The sequence below is a fragment of the Ranitomeya variabilis genome, chromosome 6 (genome assembly GCF_051348905.1).
Source record: "Ranitomeya variabilis isolate aRanVar5 chromosome 6, aRanVar5.hap1, whole genome shotgun sequence".
Taxonomy (NCBI): Eukaryota; Metazoa; Chordata; class Amphibia; order Anura; family Dendrobatidae; genus Ranitomeya; species Ranitomeya variabilis.
Genome location: NC_135237.1, coordinates 342303206 through 342326294, shown reverse-complemented (window position 1 = coordinate 342326294; position 23089 = coordinate 342303206). Strand labels below are relative to the sequence as shown.

Here is a 23089-nt window from a genome sequence, read left to right as displayed (position 1 = left end):
GAACGGATTTGTGAAATATTTTTGAGTTGAAGTCGGCAGGAAGTGGAAAGGGCTTGGATATGTATCTATAAATATCTCTTCCTTCTCACCCCCCAATAGGGTCTTAGTTGTTCCAAGCATTGTGCTTTTCTGGACATAGAGCTCAGATGTTGCTTCTGGGGTCTGTTGTAGCCCTTTTTCCAACTTTGGAGCATATGGAGCAGTGACCCTTATCACCACTGGAATCACTGTTGCCTTCACCTTCCACAACTTCTCCAGTTCTCCTTTGAGGCCCTGGTTTTTCTCCAGCTTCTCATATTCCTTCTTTCTGATGTTGCTGTCACTTGGCGCTGCCACATCTGTTATCATTGCTGTCTTCTAATCCTTGTCTACTATCACAAACAATGTCTGGTTTGTTAGCCAACACCTGTTTATCAGTCTGGATCTTGAAGTCCCACAGGATTTTAGCCCTTTCATTTTCCACCATTTTCTCTGGGGTCTCCCACCTGGACTTAGGGGAACTTAGCTCATATGCTGTGCAGATGTTCCTATATACAATCCCTGCTACTTGGTTGCGGCGTTCAGTATATGCTGTTCCTGCTTGCATTTTGTATCCTGCCACTATGTGTTGGACTGTTTCTGAGGTTTCTTTGCATAGTCTTCACCTTGGGTCTTGTCTTGTGTGGTAGATTCTTGCTTCTTTGGATCTGGTACTTAGTGCTTGCTCTTGTGCCGCTATGATTTATGCCTCCGTGCTGTCTCAGAGTCCAGCTTTCTCCAGCCATTGGTAGGATTTCTCCATGTCCGCTACCTCCATTATCTGTTGATGGTACATCCCATGCAGAGGCTTGTCTTGCCATGGCACTTAAAAGGAGTCTGTCACCCCAAAATTCGAGTATGAGCTAAGGCCACCGGCATAAGGGGCTCATCTACAGCATTCTGTAATGCTGTAGATAAGCCCCCGATGTAACCTGAAAGATAAGTAAAATAGGTTAGATTATACTCACCCATGGGCGGTCCCGGTTCGGTTCGGGTCTGATGGGTGTCGCGGTCTGGGTCCGGCGCCTCCCGTCTTCATGCGATGACGTCCTATTCTTTTCTTCCTGCTGCGGCTCCTGCGCAGGCGTACTTTGTCTGCCATGTTGACGGCAGAGCAAAGTACTGCAGTGCGCAGGCGCCGGGAAAGGTCAGAGAGGCCCGGCGGTAGTTGGATAGAAATGTTCCTTTGTGAGGATTCTTCATGATCCGCACTGTTCTTCTTTGTGTTAGCCAAACTGGTTGGTGGCCATATACCGCTCTTAATTTCTTTAGCCAGTAAGTGTGGATCATGTCAGGGCTCTTCATGTTCTTGACCCGCTGTTGGATGTCTGCTTCTGTAATGGTGACTGGTTCTTGCTCTAGGTGGTTGCTGTGTTTCATTCTCAGATCTTGTAGCCACATTGCACTGGTGTTGTGTGTTTTTTCCTTGTCCAATACGTTCCTCCAGTATTGTTCAGTTCAGTGTCTGCTATTGGTGGAGTTGCTGTCTTTGTGTTGCTATTTTGTAGTTGAGAGTACACCTTGGATGGTTCTTTGGAGAACAGGGCATTTATCATCTTCGCCTCAGCTTCTTTAGTGTATCTCCCTAGTCTTGCAGGGAGTGCTGTGAGCCTTTGTTTAGCAGTCTCTAGGGCTTCAGTTGGGGTACAGCTTGGTCTTGGTCTTATTCTTGATCTTTACACCCTTCTGTATTTATTTTGGCTGACTTCCCTTCGTGTCACCTTGATCTTTGTCTCCAGTTTTCTTTTCCAAGAGGGGCACATACTTCTGTTGTTCTTGCTGGTTGTATAGCCAAGCATTTCCATGATTACTGAGGCAGTAGCATAGATTAGTTTATTAGTTTGCGTTATTGTGGTGGTAGGTATTGATGTAAGTGCTCTATTGGCATACTGTCTGGTGGTGTTTCTTTGCTGAGCCTTGTTTATCTGGTTCTCTAATTGCAGGATTGGATCAGGATTTTCAGGGGGTTGCACACGTTTTTCTTCCAGGTCTTCATGTGGGGTGGATCTGCAGTGCAGTTGATCCATCTCAAGTTGTGATAATAGATTTCTCTTTATGACATTGATCCAAGTAGTAATGTTTCTCCTTGCGGAGAGTGACATGTTAAGCATGCTGAGATGAGGAGACTTAAAGCCACAATGCTCCTCTGGGAAATATGCAAATTGTCACTTCAGAGAGGAAGAGGACTAGAACTCTAGTGCCACCTATATTAAGTAGCAATACTAGAATTCAATGTCGACCCTTTAACGAGCCTTGTCACATGTCACTTAGGATAAAAGCCAAATCAGAATCTCAATTTGCAGGCACTGTGTTTCTGGGTACTGCCCCTCGTCAGTGCAAAATGTGAGAGGCGTCTGACCGTGATCCTTGCGGAGAGTGACATGTTTAGCATGCTGAGATGAGGAGTCCTAAAGCCACAATGGGACATTGAAACGTTGGGTGACTAGTTGTTTCTCAGTCGGTGGACATGCAGGTCTTGTATCCATCGAGAGTTTCCTCATATGCTTCATATATCCTCTCTCATTTGGTCTGCTGTTATAGTAGCATTTCATCAGATTCAGATTATCTTGCCTTGTCCATGTATGGTTTGATCCAGTAGCCCATTCATCATCAGATTGTCCTGGTTCCTCGACATCTGACGTGGACCTTGTTAATTCAGGCGACATACTAGTATGTTTATTGAGGTAAGCAGCCTTGCCCAAGGACCACTACTGGTATATTGTTTCCTACAGGGCAGAGCCGGGATTTGAACCCCAGTCTCCCATGGCGTAGGCTGTGCACTTAACCATTACACTCTATATAGATTATAATATAGTTGAGCTGATGCTGGTGGGCGTAGCTCAACTTCGATTTTGGGGGTGACCGGTTCCCTTTAAGTTTTTTGCTATGTTGCAGTGACCAAAAAAACAGCAATTCTGTTATGATTTTTTTTTTTTTATCATTATGTCGCTTACCAATTGGATTAATATATTTTTACACAGCAGCATGTTTCTGTTTTATTTTCTCCAGTCGTTGAAGAAACTTAATCATGCTAATGTGATCAAGCTAAAGGAGGTGATCAGAGAGAATGACCAGCTGTATTTTGTGTTTGAATATATGAAAGAAAATCTTTATCAACTAATGAAAGACAGGTAAGATCTTATAAACTAACACCTTGGTGGGTATTCCTAAATTTAGTAGAAATTATTTATCTCCAATGGAACCCATGAGCATTTTTTTTTATCGATCTAGTGCAATATGTGCTAGAAAACATCTGTTGTATCTCTGTTATTGAGGGGATTGTCACTTATATTGACACTATTTCTTACCTGGTCCCTTAGATGACTTCCTGCCGTAATTTTATTTTAATGTGTTTATGTAACCTTAAAAAAATGTAAAAACTGCATTAAATTTTCTAAAATAACAAAATAAACTATGCTCACTTCTTTGTGTGCCCCCGATGAGCACTTTTTACACTTCTTGGGCAACACGTTTAAGGGTTATTTCCTTCCAAGAAGTAAAAATTAGAACTTTGAACAGTAGCCAAAATGTGTATTTTTTTTTTTTTGGCATGACATTAATTTTTGCAACACAAATTAGAGTTGAATAAACCAAGAGACAAACATCATCCAAGCTTCAAAAGGCACAGGATTAGGGTTTTCGATAATGGTATGTCCATGCGACAACCGGTATACTCCATGTTAATGACAAGTGGTCATTGTGACAAAATCCAACTTTTGGGATTGCATACATTCGGGATTGGGCAGCCTTGGCAAGTGCTCTTCATCTGTTATTACTGAAAATGAAAACCAAATCAAGTCCATAAAAGAGCAGACTATCTCCACCATAATTTGGTTATACCGTTAGAAAGTCTACGTAGCTGTAGAGCACAATTTGTATATTTTTCTAATTTTCCAGTCCAAGATGTAAAACGAAAGTAAACCTTTCACTCAGATCTGGTTTATAGCGTTCCAATGTCCAAAAAAAAAACTAGAGCCACCTTCTTCATGGAGCGATATATAATTTCCACCTTTTCAGTTTTATAATGTAGTCCTAATAATGGATGGAAATGAAATGCATTATGGATTTACAGTTTTAGGGGAGGGATATGAGAAAATTACAAGGGACATTATAAAAAAAATTCATTTTTTCTAGTTAGCTGGAAACTCTCTTTCCTGTAGGCTACTGTCATAACACTATTTTTTTTTTTTTCAAGCATTTTTAGGTGCCACTTTTTTTTTTTTAAGACGCATACTTCCAATGTGCGTGTTTGTGTTTTTTTGTTTGTTTTTTTAAAGGTGGGAGTTGGTCAGCTTTTTTCCCCGATACAGGATCCAATGGGTAACGTTTCTCATTGCGGAGAGTGACATGCCAAGCCTGACATGCCAAGGTGAGGAGACTCCTCTGGGAAATATGAAAATTGTCTCTTCAGAGAGGAAGAGGACTAAAACTCCAGTGCCACCTATAGGAAGTAGCAATGGTAAAGGGTTCACCTCACCTTGGCATGTCTAGCTTGACATGTCACTCTCCGCAAGGAGAAACATTATCCCTTGGCTCCCAGTCAGAAGCCTCTCACCCAGCCGAACCAGATCTCACACATTGACGAGGGACTGTACCCGAAAACACAGTGTCTGTAAATTGAGATTTTGAGTTTGGCTTTTAGACCAGAGTCACACTAGAGCATAATACGGACGAGTACTATGCAATAAAAAATCGCATAGCACTCGGACCAATGTTAATCTAAGGGGCACCTCCCATCATCCATTGTTTTCTCTGCCGTATTATACGTGCAAGGGAAATAGCAGCATGCTGCGATTTGTACCGTATATCAGCCGAGACTTGCCAATGAAAGTCTATGGGTGCGATAAAAACTCGCACACCACACGGACCATCAGTGTGACTTGCGAGAAATAAGCACCGGTGTCCTTTAGAAAAGCCGGCAATTCAGTGCGCTTGTACAGTAAAATCACACTGACAGGTTAGAATAGAATAGATAAAATAAATGTCTGCCGCTGATGTCACTGAGGATGCGCAAACTCACAGCCTGACCTGAGGTGAACTTGACAGCATGGGAAAATGTTCAGAAACTTTCCCACGCTACAGAGTTCATGTCCGGTCAGGCGGGAAGGCTGCGCAGGCAGCTTTTCAGTCATTCCTCCGTGGTTTACAGCCCGGCCGGTAGCATTAACACCGATATGGGTTGTAAACTATTTAACCCCTTGAGATGGATTGCAGCATGGGACTTGACAGTACAGCGGACAGGTATGGGATATTGTTGCTTTTTTATTTTGGATTTTTTTTTTTACAGAAGAACGAGGGCTTCGCATGGATTGAGAGTGTAATAAAGATGTTAAACCTGTGTTTCATTAAAAGACTTTATTCTTAATGTGTGTATGTATTTTTAACCCTTTCATGCTATTGGATTAATAATGGATAGGTGTCTTATTGACACCTCTCCATTATTAACCAGGCTTAATGTCACCTTACAATAGCAAGGTGATATTAACCCCTGATTACCCCATATGCCACACCACCACAGGGTAATGGCATATGAAATACATATACACACTATATATATATATATATATATATATATATATATATATATATATATATATATATATATATATATATATATATATATACATACATACATACATACATACATACATACATACATACATACATACATACATACATACATACATACATACATATATACAGTGCCTACAAGTAGTATTCAACCCCCTGCAGATTTAGCAGGTTTAGACATTTGGAATTAACTTGGCATTGTGACATTTGGACTGTAGATCAGCCTGGAAGTGTGAAATGCACTGCAGCAAAAAAGAATGTTATTTCTTTTGTTTATTTATTTTTTTTAAATTGTGAAAAGTATTTTCAGAGGGTCATTTATTATTCAACCCCTCAACCCGCCAGAATTCTGTTTGGTTCCCCTAAAGCATTAAGAAGTAGTTCAGGCACAAAGAACAATGAGCTTCACATGTTTGGATTAATTATCTCTTTTTCCAGCCTTTTCTGACTATTTAAGACCCTCCCCAAACTTGTGAACAGCACTCATACATGGTCAACATGGGAAAGACAAAGGAGCATTCCAAGGCAATCAGAGACAAGATCGTGGAGGGTCACAAGGCTGGCAAGGGGTACAAAACCCTTTCCAAGGAGTTGGGCCTACCTGTCTCCACTGTTGGGAGCATCATCCGGAAGTGGAAGGCTTATGGAACTACTGTTAGCCTTCCATGGCCTGGACAGCCTTTGAAAGTTTCCTCCCGTGCCAAGGCCAGGCTTGTCCGAAGAGTCAAGGCTAACCCAAGGACAACAAGGAAGGAGCTCCGGGAAGATCTCATGGCAGTGGGGACATTGGTTTCAGTCAATACCATAAGTAACGTACTCCACCGCAATGGTCTCCGTTCCAGACGAGCCCGTAAGGTACCTTTACTTTCAAAGCGTCATGTCAAGGCTCGTCTACAGTTTGCTCATGATCACTTGGAGGACTCTGAGACTGACTGGTTCAAGGTTCTCTGGTCTGATGAGACCAAGATCGAGATCTTTGGTGCCAACCACACACGTGACGTTTGGAGACTGGATGTCACTGCACACGACATCAAGAATACCATCCCTACAGTCAAGCATGGTGGTGGCAGCATCATGCTGTGGGGCTGTTTCTCAGCCAAGGGGCCTGGCCATCTGGTCCGCATCCATGGGAAGATGGATAGCACGGCCTACCTGGAGATTTTGGCCAAGAACCTCCGCTCCTCCATCAAGGATCTTAAGATGGGTCGTCATTTCATCTTCCAACAAGACAACGACCCAAGGCACACAGCCAAGAAAACCAAGGCCTGGTTCAAGAGGCAAAAAATCAAGGTGTTGCAGTGGCCTAGTCAGTCTCCTGACCTTAACCCAATTGAAAACTTGTGGAAGGAGCTCAAGATTAAAGTCCACATGAGACACCCAAAGAACGTAGATAACTTGGAGAAGATCTGCATGGAGGAGTGGGCCAAGATAACTCCAGAGACCTGTGCCGGCCTGATCAGGTCTTATTAAAGACGATTATTAGCTGTAATTGCAAACAAAGGTTATTCCACAAAATATTAAACCTAGGGGTTGAATAATAATTGACCCACACTTTTATGTTTAAAATTTATAAAAATTTAACTGAGCAACAAAACTTTTTGGTTTGTAAGATTTATGCATCTGTTAATAAATCCTGCTCTTGTTTGAAGTTTGAAGGCTCTAACTTATTTGCATCTTATTAAACCTGCTAAATCTGCAGGGGGTTGAATACTACTTGTAGGCACTGTATATGTATATGTATATGTATATGTATATATATATATATATATATATATATATATATATATATATATATATATATATACACACACACACACACACACACACACACACACACACACACACACACACACACACACACACACACACACACACGGACATTTGCCTAATGTTATATACAGGGGTGGACACTGACAGCTTGGTCCTCCTGTGCAAGAAATGTGTCTGGGCTCCACTCCTTTTATGGCAACAAAGCTACAGATACACTGCTCAAAAAATAAAGGGAACACTTAAACAGCAGAATATACATCCAAGTATGTCAAGCTTCTGTGAAATCAAACTGTCCACTTAGGCAGCAACACTGTTTGACAATCATTTTAACATGCTGTTGTGCAAATTGAATAGACAACAGATGGAAAATATTGGCAGTTATCAAGACACACTCAATAAAGGAGTGGTTCTGCAGGTGGGGACCACAGATCACATCTCAGTACCAGTGCTTTCTGGCTGATGTTTTGGTCACTTTTGAATGTTGGTTGTGCTTTCACATTTGTGGTAGCATGAGATGGACTCTACAACCCACACAAGTGGCTCAGGTAGTGCAGCTCATCTAGGATGGCACATCAATGCGAGCTGTGGCAGGAAGGTTTGCTATGTTTGTCAGCGTAGTGTCCAGAGGCTGGAGTCGCTACCAGGAGACAGGCCAGTACACCAGGAGACGTGGAGGGAGCCGTAGGAGGGCAACAACCCATCAGCAGGACCGTTACCTCAGCCTTTGTGCAAGGAGGAGCACTGCCAGAGCCCTGCAAAATGACCTCCAGCAGGCCACAAATGTGCATGTGTTGGCACAAACAGAAACCGACTCCATGAGGATGGTCTTGAGTGCCCGACGTTCACAGATGGGGTTGTGCTCACAGCCCAACACCGTGCAGGACGCTTGGCATTTGCCACAGAAAACCAAGATTGGCAAATTCGCCACTGGCGCCCTGTGCTATTCACAGATGAAAGCAGGTTCACACTGAGCACATGTGACAGAGTCTGGAGACGCTGTGGAGAGCGATCTGCTGCCTGCAACATCCTTCAGCATGACCGGTTTGGCAGTGAGTCAGTAATGGTGTGGGGTGGCATTTCTTTGGAGGGCCGCACAGCCCTCCATGTGCTCGCCAGAGGTAGACTGACTGCCATTAGGTACCGAGATGAGATCCTCAGACCCCTTGTGAGACAATATGCTGGTGCGATTGGCCCTGGGTTCCTCTTAATGCAGGACAATGCCAGACCTCATGTGTCTGCAGTGTGTCAGCAGTTCCTGCAAGATGAAGCCATTGAAGCTATGGACTGGCCCACCAATTCCCCAGACCTGAATCCGATTAAACACATCTGGGACATCATGTCTCGCACCATCCACCAACGTCACATTGCACCACAGACTGTCCAGGAGTTGGCCTCATCAGGAGCATGCCCAGGTGTTGTAGGGAGGTCATACAGGCACGTGGAGGCCACACACTACTGAGCATCATTTCCTTGTCTTGAGGCATTTCCACTGAAGTTGGATCAGCCTGTGACTTCATTTTCCACTTTGATTTTGAGCATCATTCCAACTCTAGACCTATTAGTTGTGATTTTTCGTTGATCATTTTTAGGTTTTATTGTTCTCAAAACATTCCACTATGTAATGAATAAAGATTTACAACTGGAATATTTCATTCAGTGATATCTAGGATGTGGGATTTTAGTGTTCCCTTTTATTTTTTTGAGCAGTATATATATCCTCTACCTCTCTGTAGGGACAATTTGCATATTCACCGATACAGAACTCAGTGAAAAAATGACTGTAAAAACAAAAATCTAAATGCTAAAAATACACAATGTGTTTTAGAATTCACTAATGATTACTAGCTAACAACTGGCCTCAGCCAAAAAACAACTTCGCAAGTAACGCCCAGAACAACAATGCAAAAATGGTGTTTTCCTAAATGAGGCTGTGTGTAGGTCTAAAAATGAGAAAAGTTAATAAAATTTTTAAGCATAAAAGCTATTGATCCCGGTTCATTAAGACTGGTGTTTCATACATCAGTCTGAACAAGGGGCGTGCAGGAATAAGAGGTGGCAAATTCATAACAGGCGCATGCCACTTAAAGCACCACTCCAGCATTTTGTCTTTTTTAAGCACTGGAGTGACGCTTTAAATTTAAGTCCCCTGCCCCCTGTCTTATACTCGCCCTCTGGTGTCTTCCCTGTTTTTCAGCACAGCTCCGATCATGCGGCGCCATCCAGTGAGCGCAGCTTCTGACTCTGATTATCTGGATGTCAGAAGTTAGGTCACAATCTCTCAATGCATGAACGAGGCTCTCATAGACTTGTATTGAAAAGTGACCTCTGGCATGTTCCAGGAAATACTACAGCTGCCGGTAGGTTACTTTTTGCCCGAGATCGTAAGGAGCAATGCTGGAAAACGCTAAAAGCGGTGGCAGGTGAGCATGAGATTTAAAGCACCACTTCAGTGCAATAAAAAAAATGGAGTGGTGCTTTAACAAATTTTGCTAATCTTATCAGTGGCGTACGCCTACATGTGCTTTGCTAGAAATGTGACATAGCAACATTTCTGACGTAAGAAGTGCTGCCACCTTTGCAGCATTTTACCTCGCTCATTAGAGCTGTGGAGTCGGTGTCCACTTTGGTGGAGTCGCATAACATGGACGGACTCCTAAAATATATGATAAATTGGTACAGCAGTACAGTGCAGGATGTGCTGTAAATGTATTGGGAAGTTCTAAAATGTCCTATAATGTCTGTTCTGTTCTTGATCTAAGGATTTCGGCTTTTAGTTGCGATGAATCTGTCCTGCACTTTATCTACATGCTCAGTAGTGACCAGTGCTGGGAGTCGGGGAAATTGAGGAGTCTGAGTCGAAGGTTTTGCTTTCCGACTCCGCAGCCCTGCCGCTAATACCCATCTCCATCCACTTCGGCAAAGCTGGGAGAAAGTACCGTATTTTTCCGACTATAAGACGCACTTTTTTTCCTCCAAATTAGGGAGGAAAGTGTGGGTGCGTCTTATAGTACGGATATAGCATGTGGGGAGGGGGGCAGCAGCGAGTGGGATCGCAATGATATCCCACTTCAGGATGTCCCCGCTGCCAGAATCAGCTGCTGGGGAAACCACATGGCCCCGCTGATTAAGTGCAGTGAATATTCATTAGCGGCTCCCCGCCCACCGATCAGCTGAGCGGTGAGCCGGGAGCAGCAAATGAATACTGCACTTAAGCAGCGACACACAGTTTCCCCAGCACTAATTCTGGGGAGAATCTGTGTGTCCGGGGGAGGAGGCAGCAGCAGGGGCCAGGAGTTCGCTGCATACCTGCCTGTGCTGGACGCTGAGCTGTCTGTGGTGCACAAGGAGGACCTGTGTGATGTCAGGAGTGGGCGGGCTGGAGCATCACATGGCAGTTCAGAGCCCTCCCTCTTCTGACATCATCATAGGTCCTTCAGACTCCCACCTAGAATCTGCAGCTTCCTCTTATGTCCTGCGTGTGCGCTGTGGAAAGGCAACAAGAGAGAGGGCCCTGTGTGTGCAGCCATGGGATGCTCCAGCTTTTACCTCACCACAGGCTGGCTCCCACAATTAAGAGGTTAGTCGTTACAAAACACAATAAAGCACTCTGCCACTCCTTTGGTGAACTATAACTCCCAGCATGTCATAGGATCTGCAGGACATGCTGGGAGTTATAGTTCTCCCATGGGATTTTAAAGCAGCACTCCAGTGCTATTTTGCAGTGCTGGCGTGGTGCTTTCACTATAAGCCCTGTGCCCCCATTCTTATACTCGCCCTCCAGCATCTTCATATAGTACTTCACAGACACCACACTGGTCCCGCAGCTTCCAACATAATAACGTACTATTATATATAATAACACCACATATAATAGTATGTTATTTATGTTATTAAATATTTTACCACATTTTTTTTGCTTCAAATTTTTTTTCCCTATTTTCCACCTCTAAAACCTGGGTGCGCCTTATAGTCCGGTGCGTCCTATAGTCCGAAAAATACGGTAGCTTGAAAATGCCACTGAATACTACTGTAAATACTTTGATTAAATGAATTGGGGCCATTGTCTTTTTTCAGATATATTAATTTCCTGTAGATACAGTAACACCTCCAAGGGTTCCTTTGATAAGCAAATGTGTGAAGTTGTGTCATCTCCAGAAAAAATCGACTATGTTTACAGGAAAGTAATATTCCCTGCAGCAAATGGATACAAAAAATTGAGAAAAACGTCCCAAAATGTAAAAATGGATATAATTATATAGTTTCTTGCTTGACAGTTGTGGGTAAAATCTGGATCCAGTTTACAACATCTTTGAAGCATTGCTTGAACTGTTTAATTTGTCTCTTCACAGAAATAAGTTGTTTCCTGAATCAGTCATCAGAAACATTATGTATCAAATATTACAAGGGCTAGCCTTTATCCATAAACACGGTAGGTTTGTACACAGTCACACATCACCTTTACAAGTCCTCAGGTGGTTAATATCTTAATTGGTGCCACTATTGGAGCAACCATTTGTGGGCTTCTCAAGCCTGTGCATTCCCAGAAGCCTCTGTAGATAGCAGGTTTTCTTTTTCCGGACAGCACAGTTCAGCTATATACTAAAATGAACGATTACATATATTTTAGGTCATACATAGTCCAGAATCTGCTTAAAGGGGTTTTCTGAGAATATAAATAATGAGCTGAAATTACTGAGAACCAATGCTATTTGATACTGAGAACCAATGCTATCTGAGTGCTCTCAGTGGCGGGTAGTGTCCTAAAGGCATACTATTGTAATTTTCCCTCTTGAGATCTGCATTTGGTGATTGAATTATAACAAAATAATAATCTAGATTTAGTCTAGTTGACATTTATTTCATTTACTTTTATGTCCTCCAAGAAAATCTCTTTAAATGCTTGTTTTAACATTACTTTTTGCATGCCTTAGTTTTCAAAGAGCATCACTGATACCATTTTGATAACGGTAGTATATACACAAAATGTCTACTTTATTAGATAACCTTGTTTATTGGCTTGGTTAGAGCCAGTACCATCTTTGTTTTCTCTGAGTCAAAGCAAGCTATTATATTTTAAGTATACAGCCAAAAGGCTGAACTCTGATCTCCTACATTACAACTATGTGAATGGAGTAGTCTAGTCATCATCATTACCTCTGATAGGAGTTTCTGTCCCCTCTTCACCTGGTGGTGAACTTCAGTGGCATAGCCCATGCGGTTTCATCATGCAGGAACTTCATATGATTGAGACAGTGACCCACACTTCATAAAACATAAAAAGGCTTGTTATTCCAAGAAGGTCACCAAAACACATAATGGTAAGTGTTCCATGAATTTTCAGATAGAGCAGAAAAAATATTATACTAGCTGAATTATATACATTGGTGGACTAGTGACAGGATAAATGAAATAAAAAAAACCAAACTGGAATACTACTTTAAAAACACATAGATGTGGTCAAAACATTCAGAAGTTGCTCCAAAAAAACAGGGAAATGTATAACTTGAGTAACCTTATATGAAGTAGTCAAGGGTTATCCCACAATGGACATTGTTACTATACATTTTTCACAAGATAGGTGATGAATGTCAGATACAATGATTTGGAGTTTCACCAGTAGAATCTCCGTGGTTTCTAGAAATGGGGGGCCAGGACTGTCTGCAACAGTCAAGTACAGCACTCTGCTGGTTCCGTCAGGCCCAACACATTCATTGGTTTGGCAGGGCATATGCCCATTGTCACTCAATTCAAACTTCTGCTCACTCCACTGCCAATGTGCATGGAGAAGGAACGGGGTCAGGGAGGGAGAGTTGTGTCCCCTGTTATAGAGAGTGTGGGGGAATCCTAGAGGTGAGATAAAACATCTATGTCTGCTATTTATCCATTTTTTGACAAACCCTTGAAGTATTGTGAAAACTGCTGGCTATCGTTAGGTAGATAGGCTACAGCATCAAAGGACCATACTATGTTCTTCTGTTAGCTATGGACAGGAAAATAATTCTACATACTGATTTCCCTTTCTGCTGCACCATGCAGATGATTGCATCACATGAACCTAATCCTTCACATTTTTCAGATGGCAGAGACCTGTGGAATGGGAGATTCCTAGTAGGATTGTACAGTGTCACATGGAGCAGAACCTCTGTATGTTCCAAGCCGTCAGTACTGGCAGAGTATATGTAATAGAGGGGTCACTGGGTGTACATCTTACTCACTGATCACCATGCTCACATCTGGCCAAGAAGTCCATATCTATCCAAGTGTCTTATTTGGTGACACAAATTGGAAATGGTATCAAGTGTCTTTGAAGATTATTCTCTTTTCTTTACCTTTTCTTTTTGTTCTGTTTCCTTTGCTTTCTTATTTCTGTGCCGTGCCAGAGAGAATAAGATGTTCACTGAGAATGAAATAAGGAACATTATGTTTCAGGTGCTTTCTGGTTTAGCCTTTGTACACAAGCATGGTAAGCTTTTTTTAATATTTGCCCGCTGCTTTTGCTTTATTTGCCTGACTATCATAATGGCTTATTTTATTAACCATCATGGACTGTATACTAGACTGTTCCCCAGGACGTTGCCTGCCTCAGCTTGCTGGTCTGTGTTGTTGTATAGTTGTCACATTTCCCATTGATGTCATGTATTTTATCAAAATGTTTTTATATTTACAGTACTTGTTACAGCTTTGGTACTGAATTACAAACATGTAAATTCAGAAACACAAGAAATCTTTGCTGATCTTTTTTTTTTTTTTTTTAAATAAATTCAAATATATGTAGGAATTAAAAGGAATCTGTTCATATGATCAAGCCTCCTAAGCAGTCTATATGGGCATTCATATCATAGAAAATGTAATAAAATTATACCTGGATATCTGTAATCAGATTTATTTTATTCCAGAGAAATCCATATTTTTTTAAATATGTAAATGGGCCGGACACAGATCTGCATGAAAATCTGCCTCCAGATCAAAGGGGTAGTTATCAGTATGAGACATGTAAAGATTGTCAGTCTTCTCTGATATCACTGCAGAGCTCTGTGTGGTTATGAGAGAAAACGGTACAGCAGAACTAGCAGTACAGCAGAAGTGAAGTTTGTCTCATTACAAACACATTTACCCTGCAGTTGTTCTCTCATAGTGCTTTAGCTTTCATTGCATAGACAGCCAGTATGGTGGAAGAGCAGAACTGAGAGCACAACTGTAAATGTGTTTCTTGTGTTTGTAATGAGACAAGGTTCAACTCTGCTGCACTGTGTTGGTTATAATCAAGCACAGCTTTGCAGCAGATCTGATAGCAATATGAGAGAACACGTGCTACTGCAAATGTTTGTAATGAGACAAAGTTCACTTCTGCTGTACTGTGTTAAAGTGAACCTGTCACCAGTTTTGTGACATACCAGCTATAAATATCACCTTATTCAGTGTCTATGCTGCATTCCCTAAATCCTTATATAACTCCCTGACTCCCCTTGTATACTCCCGAAAAACCTTTTTAACTTTTCAGTCTGGTCCGATGGGCGTGGTTTAGGACCTCTGCATCCCTCCTCCCAGCTTCTGCTCGCCGTCCTCCTGACCTGGATAACGATCCATATCGCCATGCAACATATCGCGCCCACTCAGAAATATTGCGTTTTGCTCCTGCTCAGTATGCTTTGCCCAACTGCAGGCAAAGCCAAAAAACTGAAGTACGCATGCACTGGCAAGCGTAGTTCCAGTACATGAGCCGGAACTACGTGTGTCGGCACATGACACTCTGTTTTTCGGCGTTGCCCGCAGTTGGGCAAAGCATACTGCGCAGGTGCGAAACGCAATATTTCTGAGCTGGCACGATATGTCGCACGACGCAAAATTCATCATCCATGAACATGAAGTAGGACGGCGAGCAACAGCCAATGGGAGTGATGCAGAGGCCCGAAACCATGCCCACCATGCGGACTGAGAAGATTACCATACAGTGCGGGAGAAATAAAAAAAAGTTTTTTCTGGAGTATACAAGGGGAGTCAGGGTTATATAATGAATTATGGAATGCATTGCAGACGCTGCATAAGGTGATCTTTTTAGCTGCTATGTCACAAAACTGATAACAGGTTCCCTTTAAAGGGAACTTGTCACCCCCAAGATCGAAGGTCTACAGCATTCTGTAATGCTGTAGCTAAGCTCCCGATGTATCCTGAAAGATGAGAAAAAAAGGTTAGATTATACTCACCCGGGAGCTGTACCGGTCCGGTTCTGGTCCGATGGGCATCACAGTCCGGTCCGGGGCCTCCCATCTTCTTACGATGACGTCTTCTTCTTGTATTCACGCTGCGGCTCTGGCGCAGGCGTACTTTGTCTGCCCTGTTGAGCAAAGTACTGCAGTGCGCAGGCGCCGGGCCTCTCTGACCTTTCCCGGCGCCTGCGCACTGCAGTACTTTGCTCTGCCCTCAACAGGGCAGATAAAGTACACCTGCGCAGGAGCCGCGACAGGAAGCAAAGAAGAGGACGTCATCGTATGAAGATGGGAGGCGCCGGATCGAGACCGCCCCTGGGTGAGTATAATCTAACTTGTTTTTCTTATCTTTCAGGTTACATCAGGGGCTTATCTACAGCATTACAGAATACTGTAGATAAGCCCCTAATGGCGGTGGCCGCAGCTCATATACGAAAAAGTAGGTGACAGATTCCCTTCAAAGGGTGTCTGCAGACTAGTGCTCAACCATTTCATATGTTATAAACATTATTGCTGATCTCAGAGGCCACAAGTCTTGTGGGTATGGGTGTGGGTGGAAGGGGCAGTCAGATTGTACATAAATGTCTCTTTCTTTTCAAAATAGGGCTTAAAGAAGTACAGTACAGACCAAAAGTTTGGACACACCTTCTCATTTAAAGATGTTTCTGTATTTTTTCATGACTATGAAAATTGTACATTCACACTGAAGGCATCAAAACTATGAATTAACACATTTGGAATTATATACTTTACAAAAAAGTGTGAAACAACTGAAATTATGTCTTATATTCAAGCCACCTTTTGCTTTGATGACTGCTTTGCATACTCTTGGCATTCTCTTGATGAGCTTCAAGAGGTAGTCACCGGGAATGATTTTCAATTCACAGGTATGCCCTGTCATGTTTAATAAGTGGGATTTCTTGCCTTATAAATGGGGTTGGGACCATCAGTTGTGTTGTGCAGAAGTCTGGTGGATACACAGCTGATAGTCCTACTGAATAGACTGTTAGAATTTGTATTATAGCAAGAAAAAAGCAGATAAGTAAAGAAAAACGAGTGGCCATCATTACTTTAAAAAATGAAGGTCAGTCAGTCCGAAAAATTGGGAAAACTTTGAAAGTGTCCCCAAGTGCAGTGGCAAAAACCATCAAGCGCTACAAAGAAACTGGCTCACATGAGGACCGCTCCAGGAAAGGAAGACCAAGAGTCACCTCTGCTTCTGAGGATAAGTTTATCCGAGTCACCAGCCTCAGAAATCGCAGGTTAACAGCAGCTCAGATTAGAGACCAGGTCAATGCCACAGAGAGTTCTAGCAGCAGACACATCTCTACAACAGCTGTTAGGGCTCATTTCCACTTGCGAGAAACACGTTCGTGTCTCACATGTGGAAACCAAGCTCTGGCGCCGGCACTCCAGAGCGGAGCGTGCGGCCGCATAGGAACACATAGAGCTGCACGCTCCGCTCCAAAGTGCCGGCGCCAGAGCTTGGTTTCCACATGCGAGACACGGACGTGTTTCTCGCAAGTGGAAATGAGCCCTGAAGAGGAGACTTTGTGCAGCAGGCCTTCAAGGTAAAATAGCTGCTAGGAAACCACTGGTAAGGACAGGCAACATGCAGAAGAGACTTGTTTGAGCTAAAGAACACAAGGAATGGACATTAGACCAGTGGAAATCTGTGTTTTGGTCTGATGAGTCCAAATTTGAGATCTTTGGTTCCAACCACCGTGTCTTTTTGCGACGCAGAAAAGGTGAACAGATGGACTCTACAGGCCTGGTTCCCACCGTGAAGCATGGAGGAGGAGGTGTGATGTTGTTGGAGTGCTTTGCTGGTGACACTGTTGTGGATTTATTCAAAATTGAAGACATACTGAACCAGCATGGCTACCACAGCATCTTGCAGCGGCATGCTATTCCATCCGGTTTGCGTTTAGTTGGACTATCATTTATTTTTCAACAGGACAATGATCCCAAACACACCTCCAGGCTGTGTAAGGGCTATTTGACCAAGAAGGAGAGTGATGGGGTGCTATACCAGATGACCTGGCCTCCACAGTCACCAGACCTGAACCCAATCGAGATGGTTTGGGGTGAGCTGGACCACAGAGTGAAGGCAAAAGGGCCAACAAGTGCTAAGCATCTCTGGGAACTCCTTCAAGCTTGTTGGAAGACCATTTCCGGTGACTACCTCTTGCAGCTCATCAAGAGAATGCCAATAGTGTGCAAAGCAGTCATCAAAGCAAAAGGTGGCTACTTTGAAGAACCTAGAATATAAGACATAATTTCGGTTGTTTCACACTTTTTTGTTACGTATATAATTCCACATGTGTTAATTCATAGTTTTGATGCCTTCAGTGTGAATGTACAATTTTCATAGTCATGAAAATACAGAAAAATCTTTAAATGAGGTGTATCCAAACTTTTGGTCTATACTGTAGTTCGGCTAAATTTTATTTTTCCATCCCTACACCCCCACTCTGATTACTTACTTTCACATAGTCGAGCCTTCTTTTTAGCCTCATCCTGCATTTTATTTTTTCATCGTGCTAATAATCTCATGATGCATCAGCATAGTATTATATGTGTGGCCAGAGCCAGTACCATCTCTGCTTGCTGTAGTAACATTCTGATTATCCTATCCTCTATATTCTGCTAAATAAGCTAATATATTTTAAATATGTGGTAAGGAGGCTGAACTGTTATCTTCTATAATATAACTGTGCGAGAGGCGCTGTGCAACAATCATCAGTAACTGTGATAAGTGTTTTTGTCCACTCATTTGGAGAACTCAAGTGGTACAGTCCGTGCAATTTTATAATGCAGGAAGTTCTGGTGATTGAGATGGTGACCCCTATCAGAGAACATTAACATATGTAGTCTCCAGGTTAATTCACTATAAGTTCACATAACCTAACTCCTGAAGGGATGGAACCTGTTAATTTTCTGCAACTAAATAGGATTACAATAATATATATATATATATATATATATATATATATATATATATATATATATATATATATATATATATATATATATATATATATATACTATATATATATATATATATATACTGTACATATATACATATATACATATATATATATATGTACTGTACATATATATATATATATATATACTGTACATATATATATATATACTGTACATATATACATATATACATATATATATATATATATGTACTGTACATATATATATATATATATATATATATATATATATACTGTACATATATATATATATATATATATATATATATACTGTACATATATATATATATACTGTACATATATATACATATATACTGTACATATATATATATACTGTACATATATATATATATATATACTGTACATATATATATATATATATTATATATACTGTACATATATATATATATATATATATATATATACACACTGTATATATATATATATATATATATATATATATATATATATATATATATATATATATATATATATATATACACTGTGTATATATATATATATATATATATATATATATATATATATACTGTACATATATATATATATACACACTGTACATATATATATATATATATATATATATATACTGTACATATATATATATACTGTACATATATATATATATATATATATATATATACACTGTACATATATATATATGCACTGTACATATATATATATATATACATATATATATGTACTGTACATATATATATATATATATATATATATATATATATATATATATATATATATATATATATATATATATATATATATACTGTATATATATATATATATATAGTTAATTTATCCCCTGATATTTTCCAATGTACCGTATTTGTCCTTGTAGAAAATCTGATGTGTGTTACAGTGCCAGCAACGTGGACAGGATGTCTAGAAATCTCATTTAATTTCCTCAGCCGAAATTGATCTATTTTATCCTGAGAACTTTTACTGCAGATTTCACTATTTGCAATGCAAACTGATAAAATCTGCAAGAAATCCACAGTATTTCCACAACTAAATCTACATCAGTTTTTGCCTGTCACTTTTGCTGTACCATTTGGACCTACCCTAAAAACTCTTTAAGCAGCAATTAGTATAATCTAGTGATCTTGGTAGTTTAGTGCAGCATTCTGTACTCTTGACCAGATATTTGCTTTTCTTCTGGCTTCTTTTTCCTCTTTCATGAGACAGTGCCTTCCCTGCTGATAAATGTATCTTATCACTTTATATTGTCAATATTGCAAGTGTATTGAATTAAATAAAATAATATACTGACACGTTTCTCCTAAATATCAAATAGGGTTTTTTCACCGAGATATGAAGCCAGAAAACCTTCTGTGTATGGGTCCCGAACTTGTAAAAATTGCTGATTTTGGATTAGTTCGTGAGCTGCGATCTCAGCCACCCTATACAGATTATGTGTCTACCCGATGGTATGTTCTACAAGTCTTCTTGTATTGAGATCATTTGTAGACTATAGTACAAATATATAGAAGTACTAGCTGTACTACCCGGCTTCGCCCGGGGTAATAACTGCTGTTAGCAAAATAGAATGTGTTAACAAAAATTTATTCTGCACAAAAAACCCACAAAACAAATAGATAGAAATGTAATTATTAAAAGGCAAAAACTAAGCTAATAGAAGCATTTTACAACATATATTTCAACACCAGAGATATTCCACACAGATTTAACTAAATTGGCCAAGTAATGTGAAGTAATCTTCTACTACTTATTCGAGAGCCTTTTGATAAACGACATTCTTAGTTTTTCCTTCAGGTGCAAAGACAAACAGATTTTTGGCTGTTCCAACTCTTGAACAGGCCACATAAAGTTGACCATGAGAAAAGCATGGAGATTGTAAATCTAAGCTAGCTGAAGAGCCCGGCGTTGCCTGGGCATAGTAAATATCTGTGGTTAGTTATAGCACCTCACTTCTCTTATTTTCTCCCTCACACCTCTCATTTTCCCCCTCACTCCTCTCATTCCCCCCTAACACTTGTCATTTCGACCTCACATCTGTCATTTTCCGATCACTCCACTATTTTCCCTCACTCTCATTTTGCAGTCACACCTTTTCATTTTCACCTCACACCTCTCATTTTCACCTCAGTATATACATGTTTGTCATCTCCCTTATATATAGTATACACCTGTATGTCATCTCCTGTATATAGTATATACCTGTATGTCATCTCCCCTGTATATAGTATATACCTGCTGTGTGTCATCTCCCCTGTATATAGTATATACCTGTATGTCATCTCCTCCTATATATAGTATATACCTGTATGTAATCTCCTCCTGTATATAGTATATACCTGTCATCTCACCTATATATAGTATATATCTGTGTGTCATCTCCTCCTGTATATAGTATATACCTGTATGTCATCTCCTCCTATACATAGCATATACCTGTATGTCATCTCCTCATGTATATACTATATACCTGTAGGTAATCTGCTCCTGTATATAGTATATACCTGTGTGTCATCTCCTTCTGTATATAGTATATACCTGTATGTCATCTCCTGCTGTATGTAGTATGTACCTGTATGTCATCTCCTCCTCTATATAGTATATACCTGTGTGTCATCTCTCCTGTATATAGTATATATCTGTGTGTCATCTCCTCCTGCATATAGTATATACCTGTGTGTCATCTCCCCTGTAAATAGTATATACCTGTGTGTCATCTCCTTCTGTATATAGTATATATCTGTATGTCATCTCCTCCTGTATTAGACCTCGTTCACACGTTATTTGGTCAGTATTTTTACCTCAGTATTTGTAAGCTAAATTGGCAGCCTGATAAATCCCCAGCCAACAGTAAGCCCACCCCCTGGCAGTATATATTAGCTCACACATACACATAATAGACTGGTCATGTGACTGACAGCTGCCGGATTCCTATATGGTACATTTGTTGCTCTTGTAGTTTGTCAGCTTATTAATCAGATTTTTATTTTTGAAGGATAATACCAGACTTGTGTGTGTTTTAGGGCGAGTTTCGTGTGTCAAGTTGTGTGTGTTGAGTTGCGTGTGGCGACATGCATGTAGCGACTTTTGTGAGATGAGTTTTGTGTGGCGACATGCGTGTAGCAACTTTTTGTGTGTCGAGTTGCATGTGACAGGTTAGTGTAGCAAGTTGTGTGCAGCAAGTTTTGCGCATGGCGAGTTTTGCGCGTGGCGAGTTTTATGTGTGGTGCCTTTTGAGTATGTGCAAGTTTTGTGTGAGGCAACTTTTGCATGTGTTGCAACTTTTGTGCATGTGGCAATTTTTCCGCGTGTGCAAGTTTTGCGTGTGGCGAGTTTTCCATGAGGTGAGTTTTGCACGTGTGGCGAGTTTCGCGCGTGGCGAGTTTTGAGCGGCGACTTTTGTGTTTCGACTTTTATGTAGCGAGGTTGGTGTATCTGTGGTGAAATGTGTGCTGAGGGTGGTATATGTGTTCGAGCACGTGGTAGTGTGTGGCGCATTTTGTGTGTGTGTTCATATCCCCGTGGTGGTGTGGTGATTATCCCATGTCGGGGCCCCACCTTAGCAACTGTACAGTATATACTCTTTGGCGCCATCGCTCTCATTCTTTAAGTCCCCCTTGTTCACATCTGGCAGCTGTTAATTTTCCTCCAACACTTTTCCTTTCATTTTTTCCCCATTATGTAGATAGGGGCAAAATTGTTTGGTGAATTGGAAAGCGCGGGGTTAAAATTTCACCTCACAACATAGCTTTGACGCTCTCAGGGTCCAGACGTGTGACTGTGCAAAATTTTGTGCCTGTAGCTGCGACGGTTCAGATGCCAATCCCGGACATACATACATACACACATACAGGTCCTTCTCAAAAAATTAGCATATAGTGTTAAATTTCATTATTTACCATAATGTAATGATTACAATTAAACTTTCATATATTATAGATTCATTATCCACCAACTGAAATTTGTCAGGTCTTTTATTGTTTTAATACTGATGATTTTGGCCTACAACTCCTGATAACCCAAAAAACCTGTCTCAATAAATTAGCATATTTCACCCGTCCAATCAAATAAAAGTGTTTTTTAATAACAAACAAAAAAACCATCAAATAATAATGTTCAGTTATGCACTCAATACTTTGTCGGGAATCCTTTGGCAGAAATGACTGCTTCAATGCGGCGTGGCATGGAGGCAATCAGCCTGTGACACTGCTGAGATGTTATGGAGGCCCAGGATGCTTCAATAGCGGCCTTAAGCTCATCCAGAGTGTTGGGTCTTGCGTCTCTCAACTTTCTCTTCACAATATCCCACAGATTCTCTATGGGGTTCAGGTCAGGAGAGTTGGCAGGCCAATTGAGCACAGTAATACCATGGTCAGTAAACCATTTACCAGTGGTTTTGGCACTGTGAGCAGGTGCCAGGTCGTGCTGAAAAATGAAATCTTCATCTCCATAAAGCATTTCAGCCGATGGAAGCATGAAGTGCTCCAAAATCTCCTGATAGCT

At 40.9% G+C, this 23089-nt stretch overlaps 1 protein-coding gene across 20 annotated transcripts in view; it reads left to right on the top strand.

Moving 5' to 3' along the window:
* Positions 1–23089, top strand: part of MAK (male germ cell associated kinase) — a 99887-nt gene that overhangs the window by 45565 nt on the left and 31233 nt on the right. For 11 of the 20 annotated variants that reach the window (XM_077269867.1, XM_077269863.1, XM_077269861.1 and 8 more), the window contains 3 exons: positions 3028–3149; positions 13740–13822; positions 19905–20037. In XM_077269867.1, coding sequence (XP_077125982.1) covers positions 3028–3149; positions 13740–13822; positions 19905–20037 — 338 coding nt within the window. Of the gene's footprint in view, positions 1–3027; positions 3150–11708; positions 11789–13739; positions 13823–19904; positions 20038–23089 lie in introns of those variants that run through there. The other 9 variants (XM_077269874.1, XM_077269873.1, XM_077269869.1 and 6 more) reach the window with 3 other exon arrangements.